The sequence below is a fragment of the Melozone crissalis genome, unplaced genomic scaffold, assembly GCF_028551555.1.
Source record: "Melozone crissalis strain CALT ecotype California unplaced genomic scaffold, PUWL_Pcris_2 ptg000004l_1, whole genome shotgun sequence".
Classification (NCBI taxonomy): Eukaryota; Metazoa; Chordata; class Aves; order Passeriformes; family Passerellidae; genus Melozone; species Melozone crissalis.
Genome location: NW_026535782.1, coordinates 22,143,697 through 22,168,981, shown reverse-complemented (window position 1 = coordinate 22,168,981; position 25,285 = coordinate 22,143,697). Strand labels below are relative to the sequence as shown.

Genomic DNA, 25,285 nt, shown 5'->3' with positions numbered 1-25,285 from the left:
GACAAGTGGAAGACCGGTTTCCAAAGCACATTTGTCATCTGAACAAAAAAGGTTACATAGAAACACACTCAGGGCTGATTAGGATTTTATTATGGGAGGCACATAGGTTTGCTGATGTAGCAGGTTTTTTAATGTTATTTTAAAGGCAGGAATATAAACTCTTCATGACACTGAGGGCTAAATCTCCCTTTAGGAAATGATGACTAGGAAGAAACTGATGTAGGAAGAAACAACTTGGAGACTCCCCAGGTATCAAACAGGGAGCATAAGTCTAGGAACTCCTAAAAATCAGCCTTCAGCTCTGCCACTGCTCACAGTATGACAATTAATTTGTTTCCTAGTCTCTTTAACTCTCAAAGAGCTTCCTTAAGACCAAATAATAACCTGAAATGGTCCATTTTGTGCTGCATTTCCATCCCTTTATCACAGGATGCCTCCTTACCTGCCCTCTAACACCACACCTGGAAAGGTATTTAAGGCACACTGGTACTGTGATCATTGATGAGGGAAAAAAAAGGCATCTCTCATCTGAACACAACTGCAAATGAGAAAGGTCCAGTTGAAAGCTAAAATCAAAAGCTCCAAGTATGAAAGGAGCCAACTGTCCTTTCTAAACCAACTCATTTTCCACAGGCAAATCCTGACTACTTCACTAAAATTGTTCCTTGAATAAAGTTTTTGGACAAAACTTTGTTTTACCTGAAAGTTTGGTATATTATGCAGTGACAGGACAAGAGGCAGAAACTGAAACACTTTTTCACTGTGAGGATGACTGAGCAGTGGAACAGGTGGCCCAGAGAGGTTGTGGAGTCTCCATCCCTGGAAATATTCAAAAGAAGAGAAGACCATCCTGGCTGAACAGGGAGCTTTGGCTGGAACAGGTGAAAAAGGAGAGTTGATGGCCTTTGGAAGAATGGCCAGGCAGCACAGGAAGACTAATGCTAGGAGGTTTTGCAGGAAGAAAATTAGAAGGGCCAAAGCCCCACTAGAACTTAATCTGGCTACTGCTGCAAAAGACAATAATAATGTTTCTATAAACATATCAGCAACAAAAGGAGGGCTAAGGAGACTCTCAATCCTTTATTGGATGTGGTGGAAAACACACAGACAAAAATGAGGAAAAGGCTGAGGTACTCAATGCCTTTTTTGCCTCAGTCTTTAGTAGTGAGACCAGTTGTTCTCTGAGATCCCAGCCCCCTGGGAGGAGGGGAGACAGGGGCAGGGAGCAGAATGAAGCCCTCATGATCCAAGGGGAAACATTCAGTGACATCACTTAGACAGACACAAGTCCCTGGGGCTGAATGGGTGCTGATCTGCTCACAGCTTGGGCAGACCTACTGCTGGCTAGATAAAAAACTGGCTGGGTGGCCGGGCTCAGAGAGTGGTATTTAAAAGACATGTAGATGTGGCACGCAGGGACATGGCTTAGTTATGGACATGGCAGTGTCAGGTTAATGGTGAGGCTTGATAATCTTAAAGGTCTTTTCCAGTCTGAATGATCTTATGATTCTATAGGGTTTGCTTCAAAAGACAGGCTTGAGTTACATGGCACTGAGTATTTGGAGATTTTGCTGCAAAGTTCATAGGTTTAATTCCTTCTGATTATTGACTGGATAAAATGCATCTTCCAAATGCTATTTAATTTCTGTAAATGGACTTCATACTTAAAAAGTTATATGAATAATCTGCCTAAAAATTCTGCATATCTATTGCATTTAAGAAGAGTACAAAATTACAAACATAATCACCTGGTTTATAGAGCACAGTCATATTTTTCTTTTTTTAAAAGGTTTTGGTTTTCATGATTTATATAAATTTGTTCATTAAAACTGTTAAAAGAGAAAGCAAGTTAATAATTGGCAATATCACTTCTTCAGGCACAAAATAGCATTCCACATGCTTAATCTGTAATTCCCTAATTCCCAGTTTGCAGCTGGGGCCAAAATAAGCGGGGAGATCGGAAGCCTGATTTGAAGATGACTGATGGCTGTAGCACATGCCTCCACACCCCTGACATCCTTCCATATTAATCAAAGCTTCACAGCATGGTTAAGGCCTATGAAAGGTTTATTCCAATCTCCAATTCCAACAGATTCATAGTCTTGTCAGAATTTACTTTATCATGCAATGTTGTATCAAAATGTTCAGCTGTACATTCATCCTATGTCAAAACCTCAGGGAAGAGCACATTCTGGCGTGAGAGAAATGCAAAAGACAGCCCTCCACAAATATTGATTTAGTATGTGAAAAGACTTTTAACACTTATTGCTTTTACAGGTAGGAGACCTTCAGGGCTATGAGCATTTAGCTCAGAATGGGCGAGTGAACTAATGAAAGTACATTGACTGCGGGAAGATAAAATGCCTGAGTTTTCTACTCACTGCGCATGCTGTAAGGTCAGTTTGTATGCATTGATTTCAAAGGCAATTCTCCTGTTTACACAGAGATTGATGAACAGGATGGGGCTACAGTCCTGTTGCTTCTTGTGATCCAAGTCCATGATTAATTGAAATATCTTGTTATCCATTTAAGTCTCAGTATGCATAGCTAATTCAGAGTAGCAAACAACCATGCTTAGTATGTCAACTCCAATGGCTTAACAGTGGGATTTTGACTTGTATTTTCTTTCTTTTTCCTTCATGTTTTGGCTTTTCCTCTTCATTTTATAGCCAAGGTCTGTATTAGCAAGCAATCAAAACTCCTTCATTGGATGCGATGACATTCTTATAGCAAATCATTCTTGTTCTTAAGGTTTATTCAAGTTTGACTAGTTATCTAATAGCTGATGCCTAAGAAAAGTAGAAAGCAGCCTAGGTGTTTGGGAATTAATCTGCATCTTCTTAAGAGGATAAATAATTTTCCCTTTTTTTTCTTTTTTTTCTTTTTTTAATATGTTCTAAAGAGCTGTTTAAAAAATAATAACTCTTATCTGCATTGCAGTGGTTGCATTTGTCCAAGGGAAACTGGTAAATGAGCATGTAAGAGTTACAAGAAACAATGTTTAGTACATCCAAAGTGCTTGATAGCTATTGGTAATATCTGGACAGATATTAGCTGTCCAAGTACTGTTATTCTATATGAAAAAATACTTATTCATCTTTAGGTCGGAAAGTGCTGTCTGCTCCTTTGATGATTTTGTCAGCTATTTTGCCCATGGTTTTTTTCACACCTTTGAGATCATTCTCGTGTAATAGTTTCTGTGTGAGGTACTTCTCTCGTTTGACCTTGCTCTTGGTCTTCTCCGATACATCCGGAATTACATATGAAATAATAAACTTCACAAAGTATATGACATGCTGGGAAAGGTGAAAATGAAAAAAATGTCAGTCAGGCTGAACAGGACATTATTATCATTATAAATGAAATGTCACTTTTTGTCTTAAGACACTGAGCTGATTCAGTGCCAGTATCTAACACTGTAGAAAAAGATTTTAAAAAGACATAACTAATAAGATAGAATAATTATCTGATAAACAAGAATTTCTGATTTTCCAATCCTGATTTGAGCAAGGACTTCTCTGCCTGCTTTGGGGAAACCCTGGTACACAGCGCTTCCCTCCTCCATGGAAGCACTTTTCACAGTTTCCTACAAGATTTTTTATGTTTTTTCAAATGACTCTGGGGCAATTACTTTTCTCTGATACAGGAAATCTGCTCTAACCAGTTTCTGATGACTTCAGTAGTCCCTGTATCAGGACCTAAACACATTTTATAATTAAATAACACTCGATATTTCTCTCTCTTCATCTTGGACTGATTTCCATCTTTCATAAGCCCAGGCTGTAGCTGCAGAGGAAGGGGCAATTGTTTTTTGACGGTCATCTAGAGATGATCACTTCTTACAGGGACTGTCTTAATAGACTTCCCTCTGCCATGTATTGTACCTGCATTATGTACGTGCATTACAAACAGGTATCGTGCACATGCATTCAGGACGCTGTGTGCAAACTTCCTCTAAATACATGTATTCTTTTTCTGCCACTAAAAATTATTCTACAGTTCTTGAGAAAAGAAGCTGCAGCTCTGTGGGGCAATCTTCAGCTGATGCCATGATTTCAGGGAATTATTTTTCTAGTGTTGCTACTCTTAATTTACATCTCCCAAGTTCTTGCTCATGCTAGCACAGATCACAGCTCTGATAGCTGTGCCTGGACCGAAAGCCTCTGAAGGATTTTCCACAGGGAGGGAAGAGACTAAATAGGCATTGCTCAAAGCCCCATACACTGACCTCCATGACGATGATGAAAGCCAGCTTGGCTGCAATGACGTGCCAGTAGTATATGTTGTGCTCGTACTGGTGCGGGTGGCCAGGAGGGTAGCGGAGATCCCGGTATCTGGAAGCAAACAGGAAAGTCAGGAGCTGTCTCTGGCATCTCTGCAGTACGGCGCTGCGGCCAGAGGATGGAGCACGACATGGCCCTGCTTCATGTGTCCAGAACAGTCAGCTCTGTAGCTCAAATAAGCTATATTTGGCTGAAACGTCATGGGGTTTTTTGCCATTTTATTAAGAATTACTGATTAAAATTGTAAGGTGCTTTTTTTGAAAACTATCAGCTAGGAGAAAGCCCAATTTAAAAAAAAAGAATTTTCTGAGTAGCACTTATGGGTGAATACTTCCATTCCATTCTGCCATTCAAAATAAGCTGGGTTTTCCTGCGTTTTAATGTTTCTTAAGGGATATTGTTTACTGAATTAGATGGCTCAGAAATAAAAACAACTATTTTTGTAATTGGAAAATGACAAATACTTATTTGACACTTGCCTGCACGTTGTTTGTTTGCCGAGCCAAGGGGAAGAAGGCTTGCTTTCATTCTTGAAGTCTGATATATTGAAGACAGAAAGTGTGCTGTTGATGTACCCTTCCATAGTGTGAGTGCTGTGGCTCCCGTAAGGAGGGACAGAAAAGGACCAGTAATAAACCAGACGAGGAATCATGTCAGATGTAAAAGCAATGATCAAAGCCTGCATTTCAGACAGAGAAGACAAAAAAGCAGAGCAGCATTAAAGAAATAAGCTTTAATATGCATTCCTTTGCCATATACTTATCATCTCAAAAGTTAGCATAGGAGCTAAAAATAGAAAAGATGTTCTTTTCCCATCAGTGGTTGTTCATTCTGTAAATGAGCATGTAAGTCTCTCATGGGCACAAAACAATCCCTTTCTGGCATGTGTACTCTGTACAGTTCCTAAATTCTGCTAGCTCTGCTGAATGTCTTAAAACAGCTATACTATAAAACACTTCTTTCATGTGCATGCAGGGAAGATCAGCAAATGTGCTTTTTATGAGTACTAATGAGATGCTTGAAGAAATTCTGCCTGATGAAACTATTGGAAACAACAGAGGAGTTTTTTAGTAATAGAGAATTAAATGTCACCAGGTTCTCTGATGTCTGAGTAAAGGAATTAAATAAATTAGATATATAACTGATCTGTCTCTGATCCTAGAAACCTCCCACCCTTTCTGAGGTGCTAGCCAGCCCAAATTCATCTTGGTACTTGTTGCCTCCTACTACAGCGTAGTACATGTGGAAACTACTCTTGATGCCAAGATAATTTTTTTTAGTAGCAGCTGCACAGTGCTGTTTTACATGACGTGACCATTTGTTTTTATCTTGCTCCCAAGAGAGTCCCTGTCCTACTCAGTCTGCTAGTCACAAACTGGGTAGGAAATATGATCTGTGGGTTTGTTGTGGGAAGCCTTTTCTAAACTCATGAGCTTCCCAAAACATCCTATTCTGGAGGACAGGTTAACTATGTTTAATCCAATTTCCTCCCCTGCTACTGCAAGTTCAAAAGGTTTCCCTGTGAGGAAGACTTTCCACTGGCAAGATCTGCAGCTGAGTATTTAGCAAGAGGCTGCCCAGCCAGCTCATGACAACAGGCGTCTCTGGTGCCCGGCACCTGGGAAGGAGCAACCAGCTGCACTCCAGCAGCCCCAGAGAAGTGTTTTGTCCCATACCAGGATAAAAATACCCACTTGACAACATGGATGGAAAGAACCAGGGCAGAGACATGGAGGAGAAAGGTGTGAAGTAGGGATATGATGAGATCAGGCGGAAGGAGTTTTAGGCACAGATGTATAAAAGCGGCAGAGAAAACTACAGGAAAATCATAGGACAGAATTAGGGGCAAAGTCAAGCAATAATGGGTAACAGAGGAGCACAAAAATTGGTTCATATCTGTTTCCTATTCCCCATCATGCCAGTCTGTAATCAATGAGATCTGTATTTCCTTATTTTGATGACATAGGACAAAAAAAATTTCCATTTTTGTGCAGCATTTCTAGCCAGACAATCCCAGCCTGAGGAGGTATTTGTAGCAGTTGCTGAAAAAGGGAAGGGGAGAGTGGAGAAAGGGTGAAAAAAAATTAGTGGATAACTCTTCTACAGTTCCTTGAACAATGCTTTGGTGGCAGTGCTAGCTAAATCAACATCCTGCATCTGCCTCTAGCAGTTGACTTGTGCTCTGTGCTGGCTTGGGCAGTCCTGGCCCCATTCAGCAGACCAGATGAAGATGCTGATCTGACTGGGAATCACCACTGGATCCTTTCCCTGGTCTGATTCATCATGTGCTTATACAGCACTGGTGCCAGCACAATGCAAGAGGCAGGACCAAGGGGGAAGGACAGCAAAGGGAAAGAGCAGGGAGCTGAAAAGGGGGCAAGACCCACCCTACCTCAGGTAGCACCACTGCCAAATGATGAATAATATCCTAGTGTCTGACCTGTTGAGTTGGCTTACTTTGAAGAACCAGAAAAGCTAAACTGTAGTTAAGATAAAAGTTGCAGAAACATTCTTTCTGAGACTGGCCTAAGATCTGTATTTAGTTCTCCAGAATATTGTTACAAGTGAGTTCAGCTGAAAGTTTGGCTGATAAGATATAAAAAGAAGGCCTCCTAGGTCTAAAACTCATTGAAAATTTTCAAGGATAAGGTGTTTTTCTTGTACTGCACTTTGGCTTAAATCAAATGTAGTTGGCATGCACTTTTAAAAACTGTTTTTAAGCATTACAGGCCAGTGTGAAATGAAGTGAAAATTATGTGGTGTTTATATTTACATGCCGAGTAGGAGTTTTTGACTGACAAGAAGTATATAGTACTGTGTCTTGCAGCTGCAGGGAGACGACCTCACAGCTAAATTACTCTGTTTTTAACTCTGAAGTAGAGTTAAAAGTAGAGTACAAGTAGAGTATTTGTAGTCTGAATTACAAGCATAGAAAATTTTTGTTAAATAAACTTTGCTTCTGTTCATTAGCTCATCTAGTCAGACCATAAATGAATTAATATCAACTTAACAGTAAGGCAAAAAAATGTTTTCTCCCTTTGGACCAAATGAGTTTGATGCTGCTTCTTTCTATCAGAAAGACGCTGGAATATGGTATTTACAGAGCTTAATATTTGATCATACTGAATCTTTTTTGCAAGGCCCCAGGTCTCTCATCATCCTAAATCTGAGCCTTGTCTCACTCTCCTCCCTCTCTCAGAATGATCTCCAGATGTGCTCCGGAGAGCTTCAAGGATAGAAATACGAGAACTAATCCTACGGCATCCTCTCAAAGGAAAAACTTTTTTCCTCTTGAATTATGGGCTGCATTTCAGACTATTGCACTGGAGAACTACAAACAAACAGCACATTCTTTGCTTCCCAAGCCTTACTGCGCACAGTTTTCCATTTATACCATAACTAATTAAAATCAGTCTTCAAATCAACAACAGATGCAATAGCAAGTCCAGTGCCTCACGGCAACTCTCAAAACTGGTAGCTTTGTGCAAAAGTTGATTGCAAGCACTAGCAGCTGCTACAAAGGTAACATGCATGAAGGAGAAGATGCACCAAGGGGAAGATGATGCACTACCCAAGTATAATTAGCTGTAACAAGTCACGTAGAAGAGAAGAAACACGTTCTGTAAGGTAAGGCAAAATCAAGGCAGGGTTGTTAAAGACTAGTGACTTGGATCAGTTCCTGGATGTCAAACAAGGAAAGAAACACACTTAACGGAGGGAAACAGCTTCTAGCATTTGCTCAAGCACACGGCTTCATGGCCCACACTTCATTAGCAATAAACACCAATCTCTTTGAGGTCCTCACAACACGTGCAGCAGGGCTGTTGGAACGTGGCAGTCTCTGGAGCTGAGCCCCTCGCACGCGACAGCCCCCAGAGAGAGCGGCCGATGCCCCGCCGGCACACCGACATCACCTGCCAAAAGCAGGGCACCAACACATTCCTGACAGAAGCCTACACATGGCCAAGTCAGCGTGAGGTCACCAAAGCCACTGTAACTCTGCCCTGGATACCATGAGAACTGTGATAACGCACAATATTTTATAGTAATCTTAAGATACATGTTCAATTTCTAGTTTCATATTGGTATTACAAGATCCAGCTGGACTGACTAGGAAATACCAGTTATCCAATAGTATAATATATTTGAATCTCTCTGAAAAGAGAAGAAAACAGTGACCTTGTTGAAAAAGGCTATTATTCCCCATGGATAGTCTGAGGTGTCATTGTGCCTGCAGAAGAAACCAGTGGTCATTATTCCTTTAAAAAAGGCCAGCAGCAAGAATTTTCTGTAAGTTAATACATACTAGCTCCTGTTTAGTAATCCACAAATAATCCACAGTGATAAATAATAATGGCTTATTTTTCTTCCCACAATGCAGCCTACAAATTAAATAATGGTGAATTGATACAAAAAAGTGAAATGTCTGAATTTCATTGTTAGAAGTATATTAATCAGAATTTTTTTCTTAATAATTTCAAGAAACTCTTGAAAAACTCTCTTAAAATTCAGTTTATTGTGTACTTAAAAAATTAAGTACAACTGAAGAACAGATTAGAGTCCAAATTCTCAGAAAATTCATTCTGATACACAATTTTGAACACACGTGGTATTTTTCGGCACACAAGAAAGAAGCTGAATTTCTGTTTTAAGAACGTGTGCCTTAAGGATCATTTCAGTTGCACTGCCACACACAGCATTCCCACATTTGGATGCAGCACCTGCAGAGAAGGCATTTTCTCTTTAGCAGCTGCTGGCGCCGTACTTACATTGGTGACCACGGCCAGAATGGCGATGCCCTGCAGGATGGGCTGCCAGGCTCCGATGTCCTGTGCCTTCTGTGGCACCATGCGCCTGAACTGCGTGGTCAGCTTCCACGCATCCAGCCGGATTTCCAGCATGTTGTTCATGAGAGCCAGCAGAGGAGCCAGGGGGAACGACGCCACAAACAGGGTCACGAAGCCAAACTGAATAACTGGGAAAGGGAGAGGTTACATGCATTGGTGAGGCTTTCACTTCCTGGAGATAAGCAAGTGCAGGCATGTATGGTTTTTATACTCCAAATTCAGGTGGAAGAAACAAGAAAGCATAGCTGGGTTCCTCGTGACTCCTTTGGATGAGAAAATAGTAGCACAACAGTACTGGAGAAACCTGCTAGGTGAAGGCAACAGGAAAATATTACAAATCACAACACAGCATGAGGAACTATTCTGGGTATTCAAATATCCATTTCTTTCTGACATCTTTATCACGAAGACGGAGAAATATCATGACTGTCTGTCTCTGTACTGAACTGGAAGGTGCAAACCAACAATCATCATACTGGTGTCTGGGTACTGCCTTAAGCACACTGGCAATGTTGTCACAGAATGGCAACAAACCAGCCATGGCCTGCCAGCTCCCAGGTTACCAGCAATGAGTCCTGGTGACTGCAGAGCTCCAGCAGAGCAGTGTGACACAGGGCTGTGCTGTGCAGCACCAGAACGTGACAGGGCTCTGCCCTCTGAATGCATTTCTCACAGGATTAGGCAAGGAAGCAGCAGTACTCCTCCTTGTACAATCACATGCTGCTTCCTAGTTATAAAATGGATTAAGGCTTAGCTGCTTAATAAAAGCTTGTAATACCACCTGTAATGGCTCAATCAAAACTTGTCTCAGAAAACATTAATGTCTCCTCTGCCCACCATATTCCACATTGCTTGTGTGAAGATTTTCTTTAGAGCATGTTTGTATCCTGTAGTGGTAGTGAATCCAGACTAAACTGTTCCTTACCCATTTCAAGATACTCATAAAATAGTCCAAGTTTTCCAATGGGTTGGAGGTGGTAGTCATGCTCCCAACGGGGAACAACTTTTTCTGATCTAGCAGCTGCAGAATATCTTCCAATTAGATTCTTCACCAAACTATCAGACAGGGAGAAAAGGAACACTAACATTGATAAAGAACCTAAAAAGTCCAATAAACACAAAAAAAAATTGGCATTTCTGTTTTTACATTTCTGCTGCAGATTTAAACAACGGATTTATTTATTTATGAATTATTCAAAACTTTCTTCCTAAGAAAGGCAACTTTTGTTGCCTTACCCTTCAAGTGGGTTTTTACAAGCCATAAATAAGAGTGTAAATATACCAGAATCACAGTGATTTATATCTACTAAATGAGTTAAAATAGTAACTTATACATGACTTTTAAAATCCCAATATATAACAACAAATCATTCCAATCAATATTAAGCAAGCCTTCAGTTTAATATTGTCATAGTTTTTACTACCTCAGTTTTGAATATTCAACCTGAAACACATCAAGTTTGATGTGCAGAGGAAGGAAGAATTTCTGATTAGAATTAAAATCAGTTAAAACAGAAACAGCAGCCCAGACTACCTGACCAAAAAAGATACTGAAGACAAGACTTATTCTTTCAGAACACAATATGCACTTACCAAACTCAGTGACCAAATGCCTGAAGGCATCAAGCAAAACAGTGTTTTTCAACTATGAAAGAGCAGATTACTTAATAGTTTGAACTTACGGAACAAGCACTTCCTGAATGTTGTTCCAGATAGCTTTCCCTCCCACTATGATGGCAAGCTGGGTTGTGAGCTCCAGGAGACATCCACCTGGATCACACTGAAGGTTGCGAGAGACAGGAAAATTTTTTTGAGGTTGGGTAACTTTTCAAGCATGCATGAAACATTTAAAATTATGCATCCCTGTTATAAAGTTTATTATAACAACATTACTGATAGCATTTGAAGAAGACTGTCTAGGCAAACTTTTCCAGTAAGGTATGCAAAAGCCAAATCCAGGCCACATATGGTAGGTTGACAGAATACCAGTGGAAGAGTGAAATACCAGGTGAAGTCATGAAGCTCTATGCCATCACCAGGTCAGGGTCACCCAGCAAACCAGGAATGCTTCCACTGATATTCTCTGTTTTCTGTGTGCCCAGTCACGATTGTAGGACCATGGTAAAATACAGTTTTCCGGGTATGTGCAATACATTTCTAAGCCCAACTGGTCTTGTGCCATACTCTTTCATGCTAGGGGTTTGTAAGGAGGTAATTACCTTGGGAGGCAGTCACTTTTAAACCCTAAGGTTAAATATGTACAACTATGTTTTACTTTATACACTCCAAACTGCAGCACAACACCTGGACTAATTATACATTCTACATTCTTACCTCTTCATTGCGATACTTTCCCAGCCAATAAACTGGGCTTCCAGGGTGACCCACAAATTTACCCTTAAAGAAGGCTATGTAGAAACATGAAGAATAGTAGTTGACAAACTGGAACAAGAACATCTTTGTGGTCAGACTGTTTTCATAATCAGTTTGTGTCCTTGGAAGTTCTGAAATGGAAAAAAAGTAAATAAATTTTAAAAAACCCAACCCTATCTACAAGTAACCTACAAGCTGTTCCAGAGCCTCAGCTGCAAAGTATCTGTAAGCCTCATATTCCTTTATATGACTGAGAGCATTATCATTTAGATTGTACCTAATCCCCACGTATACTGTAACCACTATATAATTCTAAAACTGTATGGGTTGTAAAAAGAAAAGAACTTGTTCCCTGAAAATAAAGAAAGAGAAGAAGCAAAACTCCTAATAACTCAGGGGAAGAAAAAGCACCCAAATCCAACAGACTCGACAAAGATACAAATGTAACACTTTGAACTGATGAAACAGTATTAAGTGAAAACACCAAACTACTACACGCATCTAAAGTAAAATAGCTACTTTGATGTTGATGGCCTGGATATAGAGGATAATATTATTTATTACTGTTTATCTGTTTAAGAACATCAGAGTGGTATGTAGCTTTGGAATGGTGCTCTTAGTTCACTTATTTACAAGAAAATAGCTATTTTCCCCATAAACAAAAGCTAATATAATTGAATGTGTTATGCCTTACTGATCTATTTTCATAAAGCTTGGTTGTTGTAGTAATTTTCTTTGTTTTGTATGTTTCACAAGCACAAAACTGTAAACAATCGATCTTTCATGCTGCCTATGTAAGGCCTTTTCAGGCAAAGAGCTGAATATCATATTTCTCTGATATTGAGAAAATCTATATTAGAAAATTTCTAGGTGGTATCGTGTGATTTAAGTGGGAAAATTCTGGAAGATGTGGTACAGGTCTTCACCTACTGCAATACCTACTATACATATAAATGCTATTTTTTCTAGCTGTTTTACCCCACGTTTCCACCTGAGGTAGAGCAGCAGCCTACCAAAGTCAGTGATCAGGATTGCCACTTTCTCGTAGACGATGTTGAGAATCATGATGACAACGAAGCTGATGAGGGAGGCGGTCACTGACGTGGCCGTCTGCGGAGTCAGGTACCTGCGGAGCGCCTCCGTCCCATTGACATGCTGGGACAACTTTGAGGAGAACGCCAGGAAAACTGAGAGCCTGTAGACAATGATTCCAACAACTGAAGCAATAATCAAAAGGATCTGCCAAGGGAATGCAAGAAAATATGTTCATGTTCAACCACTGGTGTTAGGAAAAAGTGAGTTCAAAACACTTTTTATGATAGGCAAAAGGAAAGCAATTTTGTGCCTGTCATTCCATTGCAAGAGGATGATCAAATAAGATATAAAGCAATAAATAGAGAATCCATGAAAGAAGCATTTTTTTCATGTAACATAGAAAATCTGCAGGAAAGAAAATAGATGGTCTGTTTTATGACTAAGAACAAGGGTTTTACTGATGTAAGCCAATATAACAAGAAGTGTAATCAAATCTTGCACCTCGAGGCATGTGATGGGAGAAAACTCTTCATATTGGACAATTGGCAGGATGGCAAATGTACTAGTGAGTCTACATTGATTATGGAGGGGGCTGCACCTTCTCTTCCACATGACACTATTACAGACTACAGACCCCATCAAAGGAAAAGAAAAAAATTTAAGCCAAGTCATGCAGTCTGCAGGAATTGCAGTAATGATCCAGGCACCACATCTCGCTTGCCATCTCCTCTTTCTGTGTCTCTTCCTGCTTTTATTTTTTGCTAGTTCTCTAGCTATTGTTCAGGTTAAGGTCCACAGGCTGTGTATCTTTTTTTCACTATCTCAGCAAATTGCCATGAACTACCTTCCCTGACCCAGCACACAGTAACTGTGCAGTAACACAAGTGACAAACCCAGAACAAATCTCTTCCCTGCAACACGGAGTCTGCCCCATTTAAATCCAACTGCAAATGGGTATTTCTTCCTTTGTGTTTAAAATGTGCCAATGCTGAGGCTCTCCTGGGCTGCCAGACACCACTCTATCTCCTCTCTGCATCTTTCACTGAGAATGAGGTCTCTTCCTGCTGCTATTTGTGCTACAGATGAGGAGCATGCTAAAACACAGAGCTTTTCAAGGCAATCTCTCTAGGCCTGCTCATTGTGTTATATATTGTGTCATGGTTGACTGGACTGCTTTCAAGGTTTAGTTTTAATTAAAGTAGCAGCTCTGGAAGATTAAAGAGCTCCCAGCTTTGCTCTGTTAAGTGAAACACAAAACCTGAAAGAGGTCATGGACTGTGAGACACAATATGGAAGAACACAGCTGGAACAAATCAGACAGAAACTAGCAAGGAGGAGAGCATATAAACCAAAGTCTTCCCCTTACTGCCCCCCTAAAAGCAAAGGCATTTCTCTTAAAATAATGAAGGAAAAATCAATGGACCACCTTCACAAGCATAACTCACAAGCTACAGCTGCAGGATATTTTGATACTGTATGCTAATGACTACTGGGTGACTACAGCTACCTTCTCCATGGGGGTCCATACCTTATGGGCTTGATTTATGCATGAGATGGAAATCCAGCTGAACCTGCTCCATTCTCACTTTTTGTTCAGTTCAGGAGGACAGTTACTAGAAAAGTGAATTTATGAGGGGAAAGAATAAGAGAAGAACTTTACCCAGAAGAAGATGGCACTTGTACAGAAAGTCATCCGCACACACTTCCCACATGCAGTGTATGGCACATGTTCTTCTTGCTGTAAAAGATTAGGAAACAGATCAAGGAAGCACACAATCCTCTTCCTTTTTTTTTTTTTTTGTGTGCTCCAATTGAACTCTTTATTATACTGAGGGAAGAAAAAAGTAAAAAAGTACCTTTTTTTTTTTCCTGGAAACTCAACATTTATTCATTATTTCAGAAGTTTTGCCTGATTACAGGTGTCTTTTTTGCTGCCCCTTCTAAGACAGAAATGACTTCCATAGAGGTAGAGGGTCCTCAGATCTTATTGACTTCAGCTATTACAGAGTACATACTCCTTGTGAATGGACCCATCCTTCTTGGCTGATCATGGCAAGATAAGTCATTATCTTTCAAACGTCAATGGCTAAATTTAGCAGGCACTAAAAATTTTGGTCCTTGATCTCTGTATTTCTCAATGTATTCCATACGAACAATGGGATGGCTTCCCCAAAGAAAATGACTACCTCAATGTGGTACTGTGAAAATTCACTGAGTCTGTAAAGAATCTCTGAGGATCAAAATAAAATATTTTAGCATATTCTTCACTCTTTGAACTGTCTGGAAGGAACTTTCTAGCTATGACTTTATATATTCAAGGTGGCATAAGTTTATAAGCTTTTTGATAGCACAAGATATAAAAAGAAGATCTGTATAGGATAGTTTCAACTATGGCAGTTAATTTTGAAACTTTTCAAGTGCCCTCTAATAAGCATTACTATAACGTGGATGGAATGTGAAAGCAGTGCAAATGATTACACAAAAGACAGAGTAATCTATTGACAGAGAATAATAAAAAGTGAAACTGAACTTGAGTAAGCTGCCAAAGCTAAAGCTACTGAAAAGTATAATAAATAGAAATCTAAACTAAGATCCTCATAAATATGAATCCTCAGTCATTGAAATGAGGCTTATCCTTGTCTCTGCAAATTTGTTGTTATTAATCATAATTTCATCCATATGCACTTAGCAACAATAGCTATTTATACATGTTTCAAACAGAAACATCTTCAGTTAAAAAACATTCCTGGCATAATATACAATAATGCATTGTTTCCCTTTATTCACCTTTTTTTCCTGATGCATTTCTAGGTAAAGATAGCAAATGCTCTGTGATCTTGGCCTCTGGCGGCAATAATTAATAATTTCTTGGAGGATTTAATAAAGTAGACTTAGTCTTCTAAGCTGGGGATGATGCCTACTTCTGCTTACTTAAGACAGAGGAACCTCAGCAGTGCAATGTCCTCAAATAGGCAACTACTTTAAAGTGCTTTCAGTTAGACTTCAATTCCTTCTGCCTGCAGCTGTACTTTATCAAGTCACTCTTTTCAGACCAGCTTATCCATTGGAGGCACTGCTGATTTATAAAGCTCCAGTCCTGAGTCACCATTTTCATGGTGTCTGCTCACAGCACGCCTACACCAGTTGTCAAAATATTCCTCACCTGTGTGATTTCATTCATCACTACGTGAGTGCAGCGAGCTTCGTATTCTGGGCGGACTTGCTCCTCTTGCTCCAAGTACTCAACTGTGTCCCATTCATACTCCAGCTCAGCCTGCCGTCGCTTCCAGAACTCCAAAAAAAAGGTAACTATCCAAAGGATAGACAAAATGAGCAATACCACATGAGTACTGGATACTGTTTGCCCCCTCTGGGCTATAACACATGGCTCAGTATTCCATATAGCTTTTCACAGCCATGGAATAAAACCTTGGCTAATGCAATGGGTGAAAACAACTGGATCTATTCCTATAGGCAATTATGAAGTTGGATGTATATGTACTTTAATATGAGAAACCTGAGGTAAATGGTGGTGTAAGCACATGCTAAAGAATGTATATACTTTATCTATGTATTTTCTTTCTGCCTGATGCTAAAATATGAGCACTTTGGATTTTATATTACAGACTGCTTTGAAAAAGTTTAACATGGGATACTTAAGAAACTAAATTGTTTGGATATGTGAAGACAAAATGCTGGAAAGTGCACACTTCTAGAAAAATTAAACTCAGTATCTGAAAAATTGTTACAGGGAAGAGCTCATGCTCATTCAAACTGCAATTTTTGTGTAGAGAAGTTATCAATTTGCAGGCTACAAAACCAATGTTTGTTCAGGTAAAACTGCTTAAATACAGCTGTCTTTCCTGCTCTGCTAGCACAAACCTGAAGAGACTGCAGCTCTTTCATATGGCATGGAGCTTAGAAACTCCCTGGGCTGGGCCAGCTGTTTTCCTGGACTGTGCTCCTGCAGCTGGAAGTGCTGAGGATCAGGTACACAGATGCCTAAGTGGTAATGGTTAAACATGAACCCAGCCAAACTCACGACCTTGTCCCAAGACATTACACAGGCAGATCTGGCAGCAGAGGCAATGACAAAGCCAGATGGGAAGGCTGGGAGGAGCTCAGGATGCTGGGTGTCAGTACCATGCTCCCTGGCACACACCTGGATGCTTCATTCTTGAAGAGGGTGCAGTCTCAGATTAAATGAGTGGTGTGGCTCTGCAGCACTGTTTCCAGGAGGAGTAGTACCCAATCACTGCACTTTCATTGCTCTCATTGTCTGGGAGTAATTAACCCTACAATTTGGGGTTTTTTCCCTAGTTTGGCCCTTCATTCTGAATGATGAAACCTCAGCGGCATGCAGTTACAAGTCCGAACATTAAAGGTTATGTCTAAAATCAGGTGCGGTTGAAAAATCCCAAACCAAAACATTTAAAAGCCAGGAAACTCCATGGGCTGGGCTGTGAGATGACCTTGGCATCTGCAAATGCAAAACTCCAGAAAACCCTGCTCCCCTGATTCCTCAGGGGCCACTTTCACAAGGTCTTCCCCACCCCTTCATGCTTGGAAGCAGCAAGGACACTGCAAACAGAGGACCAGACTCTCATCTGCTTTCTCTTGCAGAGCAAGGACATTAGTCTTCCATAAAACTTTAATTGCTGCCCAGCCCAAATCACAGGAATCTACAGGCTACACTGATTTGCTCCAGCTGCAAATTCAGCTGCTGCTGGAGAGCCCAGAAGTGCAGGGACTCCTTCTCTGATGATAGCCTCACATGCTAACTGTGAGAGAAGGGCACATAACACAGGGACAGCTCTCCCCTATTAGCTGTGTTGTGTCTTCCAGAGCAGGAAAGGAGCTCCTGCTGGATTTGCCATTTTCCTTTTATTTTGAAGCAAGACTGTTTCAACAGTGGAAACACATGACATTTCAGAATCAGGAGATCAAAGCAGTCATTTCATGCCATTTTGAATGGTGTCCCCTTTTGTGTGTTCCCCAACACTGCCCTTCAGGCTGGCCCAGATATTCTGCCTCTGAAGCTGTGCCACCAAGGTCTGACAAGAAGTGCCTCCATTAGAGAACATTTCTGGGCTTAACTGACCTTGCTCAGGGAGGGGACCCAGGAATGGCAGCAAGGGAAATGGAAGCTGCCTCTTGCTCATGACCTCTGCCAATCTAGTCTCACCAGCAAAGGGAGAATTGGCAGAGCATCAATGTATAAAAAGGGCTAACTCCTGAGGCCAAATTCCCTGGTGTTTTATAGTGCTTTAGGATTTCTGAAGGGAATACACACAAGAAAATATGCTCTTATTAGAAATATATTGATGCTAATGATGCAATAATATATCTAAGATTGTAGTATTAATTTTAATTGTTTTGGACAAGGAGGTCTAAAAAAGTAATAGAGCAAGATGAAAATTACAGCTGGAATTACACCAGGACCATGGGTCATTTGGATGCAGTACAATTTTGGCTGAATTTCTGTAATATAATTCACCTCTTTATATAGTGGACTTAACAACAAGAATACTAATAGACCTTGCAGCCATCTCTATAACCATGAAGCTTAACTTTGTAATTATTGCTCCTGGAACCATTCTTCAAAACAGGAAGCACAATTTTAATTAAAAACGAAATTGCCAATGAATTAACTCTTGACGTGATGGGAGAAGATTACATTAGTATCAAACTTCTAATAACTTTTAATTTAGTGAATTCCCTGCTGGTATTTTGACTTCAGCATATGTTTAGGAAAAAAACTTCCTTTTAAAGTTATACATTTCATCTTACATTTCTTTAAAGGAAGAGTTATTTTGAAGCACTTTAGGTCATCATAGGGAAATAAAAATAAAATATGTTTTACAAAGAAAGCAAATTTTGCATTCTTGTCAGCCTATATATGAATTCAAAATATTACATGAGATACATTCTCTATAGCACCTGGTATGCAGACCTAACATGGAACTTAACTTCCACAATTACTGGATAAGACATTGTAATAAAAGCCAATTAACAAAGCTGCTAATATGAATCAAATCATTTTTTCCTAGGGAAATAAACCTTGCCTAATCCCTTGAATATTAGCACTAAGTGTTTTCACCTGTGGGAAACATCCTGGTTTCATATATATTTTCTCTGCTAAAAGATAAATCTAGTGCTTATAACCTACTACACTTTTTACAATCAGCTTCTTAACTAAAGACAGAAGGAAAAAATTCCTGGGAAGTATAACAAATGACTATTTTTCAATTGCATTGTGCAGTTACACAGCTGTTAATAGCACAAGCATCTCCATAAGTCTTTGGGAAAAAACCCAGCTCCTCTGACAGATATACTTAAGCATGTGGCTGGCTCCTGCTGGATGAACATGTAGCAGTATTGACCACCTCTCTCAGACTTTTCTTCAAGTCATCAAAACAGAACAGATACTGACGACTAATCAAGACTACAATTTTTTGTTTGTTTGTGATGAGTTCCTGTGAATGTGCTTGTTTTCTATGGAACTACTTTCCAGTGAATTCCTAAGTGCTAGCAAATGAAGTCAGTGCAAATTTATCTTTGGCTGATGCTGGAGGCTTGGCCAAAATTAGATAACAAACCACAGTTGTTGAAACTGACTTACCCCATATTCCCATAAATACTGCAAACACCAGTGTTCCATAGCTATCAAATATACAGAGTTTCTGGAAAAGAGGAAAAGAAAAAAAAAAGTCTTAAAATATAACTGACCATCTTTTATTCTTCTACAGCAACCCAGAACAGAACTCAGAAGCTGCTTACTGAAAATGTTGATTTTCAGTTTTTGTGTAGTTTCATAAACAACCCTTGTGGATAGTGTTTCCTCAATTTCTGTCCATGCACACCACTCTCCAGTAAATAAAGGAAATTAAATGCAAAGTTCTGAATTAAAAGCCATATATGCATTATGATTGATAATAAAATGGAGTACTATCAAACTTCCTTCCATCTGGTGCTTACTAAGAGGAAAAACAGTGCTTCTGGTCTGGGAACTCAGGATGGAATTATGGATTTTTAGTACAGCTACTAAAGCCATGGGCACATCTGGTTCTCATAAGCAGGATAACAAATAAGTTAGTTAGTAAAACCACACTGATGAAATACCTTTGTGGTCACTATCTCCCTTTTTTTTCCATTATAACCTTTTCCCTGCAATCTTATTTCTTTTACTATGTAAGTGTGCTGATGCAGCACATTAAAGTTGGGCAAAATATTTTTGATGAATAGCTGAAAAACTGCAGTTTTGGGCCTGAATCTACAGAGAGGAATGATGAAAGGCTAACATTAGCTTAGTGAGACAAAGTAATGGGGAAAGAAAGTGAGGTTCCTTTTGACAGGAATAAAGAGCAGGCAACAGGACATGGCTCAGTGTCAGCTTCTGTCATAGCCAACACCAGCCTCCCCTTGTACCCATCTTCTCCTTGGCAACACGGATCAAATTCAAGGCACGGATCCAGATAACTTCTTCATGCAGGGAGGAGGCAGAAATTAGAAATGTCAAAACAAGCTTTAAATGTTTCCTTAGAAAAATTGATTCAGTTACTGGATCAAGGCTTTAACTGAATCTTTCCTTCCCTCAAAAAGAAGTACCCCCAAATGAAACCAATTTTCAATTGAAATAATTTTATTCTCCTATCAAATAGTAGTAACAATGTGAACTAAAAAAGATTAAATTTTTCATCTTAGATCAAGTTGGAGCAATTAATGTTGTTGTTGTTAGTTTTTGAAGTTGAGTCACTGTATCAAAAGGAACAACTGTTTGCACATTTTTAGTAGTTCTGCAGGATACTGATGGAGGACCAACATTGCTTTATATGCAGTTCTAGGGAAAGTGCAACTAAAGATCAAAATCATGTCTAGAAGCTGTAAATGGAGTTACCTTGGATGATTCACAAGTGATGGTGAGGTTCCAGTAGGTACATGCTCTATCACACTGAGGGCACATTATGATATTACCTCCTATGTTGGGGTCACATACTTCTTGGCTAAAAACAAAACTAGTCAGTCACTCACCAACACTAAATAATTCTTTAGTCCTTTTTCACACATGAAGACAGTGCAACAATCTCAGGGAATTAAGGAATAATTTACCAGTGATCTCCACTGAAGAATTCCACCCCTTGCCCTGGCAACATATCCCCATTTCCAATCATAGTCCTCATCTCAAAAATGGATGACACATGAGGAAAATCATTTCCATCCCTTTGTACATGGTGATAATTCTCAAAGCTGCCCACACTAAAAATAAAACTCTTAAATAAAGCTCTGAAAAGATCGAACTCTCTTCAGTAGGAAGCCCACGGTTGCATGCTCACGCTTGCTATTGTGGCAAGTCTAAAGGGAGAAGGAAGAGCAGCACTGCCCAGCAGAACAAGGAATAGCTGCAGAGCCCCAAGGGCTTCCTAGGCCCTGTGGTCTCCTAAACACGATCAGAGTGGAGTTTGTGCAGAGGGGAGCTGCTGCAAGGATTCATGGGTTTACAGATGTATCTCCTGAGAGATGGCAAAAGAGCTGCCATCTCACACATGCTAACCCAGCGTGGTGGAGGCCAAAGGTAGTGTAATTACTTCCTACCTTACATCAGGGGGGTGAACACCAGGGAGGGAGCTGAGCTGCTTAAATGAATTATAATTCTGGCAAAAAGCTAAATGGGTATAAATTTGGCACGGGAGTGGAGCTGTGGAATAGCCCTTCAGCATGGAATGTGAGCACCCTTCCAGGAGGGATATACAACTGTATATCTGTAGGTCCTTTGACACAATGCCATCATTTCTTTTCCCCTGGGTCATTTGGCCACGATTGAATTTTGTTATGTTCTGATGAGAGGATCTGTGTCATGGCTATGCCTTGCCTTCCAAGGTATCCTAAGCAGCTGAAGGCCCCTGTGCTGCTGCTCTCCCTATATTTTCCCAAATTAGAGGAAAGAAACTTTTAACATCTTTGGGTATCTAGTGTAAGGATTACCACAGTGAAAATTATTTATTATGCCAATTCATATTGACTTCTGATTGTCACTCTTTTCTTTGTGTTTCTACACCAGGTATGGTGAACCTCATGCAAAACAGAAATAAAATTATGAAATAGAAAACTCCCAGATGTCTGTCACTGTAATGGTCCATGGATATCCATTATTTATCTAATATTTTATGCCTTTGCGTCAAATCCACCATGGCAGTTGTTCTCGGGCCCTTTAATTTTGCTTCCTTTATTAAGCAATGTCTTGCAAGTCCTGTACTGTCCCTCTGTGTACAGGACTGACCAAAATTGTATGTGGTATTAAACCAGGTACCTCCATGTGCAGTTGTCCCTTGTCAGGTATCCATAGAGAAAACAGCCAACTCCTACAACTGCAGCCACAGTCAGCATATTTGTGTAAAAGCCCAGCCAAGCAAAGTAGATGCCAATTTTCTCTCCATAGTATTTCCTGTGGAGGAGAAAAGTGCATTTTTTTTTTCCTGAAATGCAAGTAAATTTGCATTTCTGTTTCAAATGGCTCTTCAATTCACACATTTTATGCCAACCCATATTGTCACAGTCCTCTGGTTTCAAGTTTGGGGTGGAATAGTATTGCATGCTTTTGTAAAAGGATAGAAATGGTGGGGGGGGGAAAGGAAAAAGAGAAAAGATCATGGCTTGCAAAGAAAAATTTTAAGCAGTTGCCTTTTCATAAATCACATCATCTAGAAACCAGTCTCAAATTATGCTCCTGTGCATGAGCTGATCTGGGCGTATGTATCTTCCCTCAGAACTGACCTGTGTCTCTAACCTCCCCAAAACCAAACCTATGATGTAGATTTCTCTTTCTCCCTGCATTATTCCAGTGCCAGCTACACCAACCTGATGAAATCCAGGGGCTGCAGTTTGAAAATGTTTTTAGGATGAGCCCATTCTCTGTAGAGGAGATATCGCTCACTTGGGCAGCTGGGATCAGTCGACAGGTGCCTAAAACTTGACTGCAAAACAGAACGAGCATGAGAAGACAGCACTAAAATCTAACCAGAGCTGCTCATCTCTCATCTCTACAGATGACTTCTATGACACAAAGCTAGAGTCTGGAGTAGCTTTTAGACAGTCTTTCTGCAAGCTAGGAAAAGGAGCAGCAGCTCTGAGAGCACACCAGGATTCAGGATAGAAGATTGTCAGAAAGGCACTGAATGCTAAAGTAAATGCTGTACATATGTGAGCTGAAAATAACAGGGACTCATCATGAACTTAATCTAAGCACATGTCAGCATCTTGGCACTTAGGAATAGAAAATAAAAAAGGATCCATTCTAATTAGAGAACAGGACTGAACTAAAATGGATTTTAAGTAGCTTTAACATGCTACACATGCTTTCCTTCAATACTGTACTAGAGTACAGGCTGGAAAGACTGAGGGAAAAATCCAGGGCCTCTAGTATCTGTTTTAAATTTAAAAGAGAGTTCATATGGAGATAATCTTTGTATTTCTTAGTAGGCTATTAAAAAAGCTATTCCAATAAAACCTGTTTTGTTTGAGATATTTTCCATTCTATATCTGTGATGCAACAACGTGATAAATGTTTGTAGAAATTCATTTGCTACTTTTCATTTTTAGCATAGCTGTTATGTATAATTTCAACTGTATAAAAAGACAGTCATTAATTACTAGTCATACTGAGTCCAAATTTCCCGTGCTATGATAGAAATATCCTGCAAGGCAGGTTTTAAATCTTTAAAAGGAAACCTTAAAAATGGCTAGTCACAAATCTATTCTGTAAATCTTTGATTACTTACAAGAAACATGGTTTGTCTTGATTCTGCTTTAAAAATTTCTGTGAAAACCTTGGAGGCCTCCTAAATATTTTAAGCCAAGTCCATGCGGCTGAAGCAGTTATCATTCCTGACCTCCCATGTTCTCAATGTCTCCTCGACAGAACACACCTTGGACACAGAATGGTGGCTCTGAGGGGGACAAGTTGGGATGTTGCAGTTATGCAATAGATAGAATACAGAAAATCAGCCCTCAGTCTTTGCTCACTTTGCATTCACAGCCTCACATGGAGTTGTTTCTCTGTCAAATATTCTGAAATCTGATTTTTTTTCTCCTTGATTTTTTTTAGTGCTATTGCTAGCCTCAGTATGCAAAACAATTTTCAGAATAACTTTCTTATTCAAATTATATAATTTAAAAAGCTTCAGAAGCGTAGCTGCAAAAGCTGGATTTTTTATTATTGTGAGGTGAAATTGAAAGCAGTGAAGCTTTTCTCTGCAAGATTCTGACAACACCTGTGAGGCACTGGACTGGCTGGGCAGTGTCCTCCTGTAGAAACCTGAGTCTCATGCATGTATGCGGCAATGTTTGGGAACCAAGGGACTGCTTCTCACTGTGCAAGACTTTCACACATCCTAAAATGAGATTTGTAGTCTACATCTTTATTAAAAATGTTGATAGGAATTTTAACATTGGAATATTGCATACTAATGAAACATTGATTTAGGACTGATAATGCAGTGTGCCATGGGAACTATCTCTCAGTCCAGGTACTTTACTGAAATACATCTCCCAGAAAATACAAGTCTAAGAACTCTCAAGTGAAATATATTGTTTTTCATTTATAGAAACACATTTTTAACCAAAAGTGCTTTGGAAGAAAATCTCTTTAGCAAAACCACATCCTGTTCTTCTATGTAGATATAATACCATTCCAGGAATAAGACAATGAATAGTCCTTCTATTCTTTGATATACCTAGAGGATATATATATATCTAGATATAGTTCAGACCTCTATTTCAAAGTGTATTTTAATTACAAGCACCAGACTTACATCATGAAGGGGAAATGCTGCTTTGTAGATTCCAGTGTCCAGTAATTTGTTAATGCCAAACTTTTTCACATTATTTTTTGTTGCATATTCCACACGGGACAGGATAAAATGAACCTGAAATTAAAAAAAAAAATTGTGTCCTTGCAACCTGAAAGAAATCATATACAGCTATACCTGTATCAGCATGCAATCAAGTTAAGAAAGAGTAAGCAGTGTAGACAAAATTAATTGCACAGGGTGTACAAACCATTCAAATCCCTCATTTAAATTCAGGTGGAAGAGAAATAGGATAAATGTAACTTAAGTTTTCCTTCCGGATTTCCCAGGCTATTTAATAAATCACACAGGACTGTTGCATCCCAAACATTTTTAATTTTTTAGGATGTTCTACTGAAGGTAATTATACTGATTTGATAAAAGGACTAGTTTCTTTTTATGGGTAAATGCTAGAAATACTCTATGGACTTACAATTCGGCTTCTGGTTGCAGGATTGAAAAATGTGTCTTTGTCTTGGATGTAGAAGTTGGACAAATGTTCCTTTTGAAAAGGGGCAGTGAAAAACTCTTGCTCAGGTTTGATGATATTTTCATCCACCCTGAAGAGTCTACTGAACCAGTTGAAAGCTGACTTTCGGGTTTTCAGGTCATTGTGTTGCAGGGGCAATTTGATGTGCATAACCTCAGCGTATGTGCACAGCACTTCCCAAGGTGCATGCACCTTCACAAAAATAAGTTTCTCATCCAAAACCTGAGATAAAAAAAAAAAAAGAAAATAAATATGTAAGCAAAGAACTTATAATTTTAACAATTCTTGAACTGTCGAGAATTTTCTTTCTCTTTTCAGCTCATAGATGACCTACTCAAAGTTGCATTCATTGTCCATCCCAGCAAATATATCACTGGCTTCTGTAAAAGTGCTGACATGAGGAAACATTCAGGC

General features: G+C 39.5%; 1 protein-coding gene across 1 annotated transcript in view; it reads right to left on the bottom strand.

The window, feature by feature from the left end:
• Positions 1 to 218: 218 nt before the first annotated feature.
• The window catches only part of ANO6 (anoctamin 6), a 70,534-nt gene continuing 45,467 nt past the window's right edge, over positions 219 to 25,285 (bottom strand). The window contains exons 5-20 of the mRNA XM_054271889.1: positions 24,815 to 25,093; positions 24,346 to 24,459; positions 22,394 to 22,509; positions 21,846 to 21,980; positions 20,436 to 20,541; positions 19,161 to 19,221; positions 15,702 to 15,847; positions 14,199 to 14,276; positions 12,517 to 12,742; positions 11,465 to 11,634; positions 10,813 to 10,910; positions 10,056 to 10,186; positions 9,053 to 9,258; positions 4,763 to 4,962; positions 4,229 to 4,334; positions 219 to 3,296 (exon numbers count right to left, since the gene is read on the bottom strand). Coding sequence (XP_054127864.1) covers positions 3,090 to 3,296; positions 4,229 to 4,334; positions 4,763 to 4,962; positions 9,053 to 9,258; positions 10,056 to 10,186; positions 10,813 to 10,910; positions 11,465 to 11,634; positions 12,517 to 12,742; positions 14,199 to 14,276; positions 15,702 to 15,847; positions 19,161 to 19,221; positions 20,436 to 20,541; positions 21,846 to 21,980; positions 22,394 to 22,509; positions 24,346 to 24,459; positions 24,815 to 25,093 — 2,379 coding nt within the window. The 3' untranslated portion in view covers positions 219 to 3,089. The remainder of the gene's footprint in view (positions 3,297 to 4,228; positions 4,335 to 4,762; positions 4,963 to 9,052; positions 9,259 to 10,055; positions 10,187 to 10,812; positions 10,911 to 11,464; positions 11,635 to 12,516; positions 12,743 to 14,198; positions 14,277 to 15,701; positions 15,848 to 19,160; positions 19,222 to 20,435; positions 20,542 to 21,845; positions 21,981 to 22,393; positions 22,510 to 24,345; positions 24,460 to 24,814; positions 25,094 to 25,285) is intronic.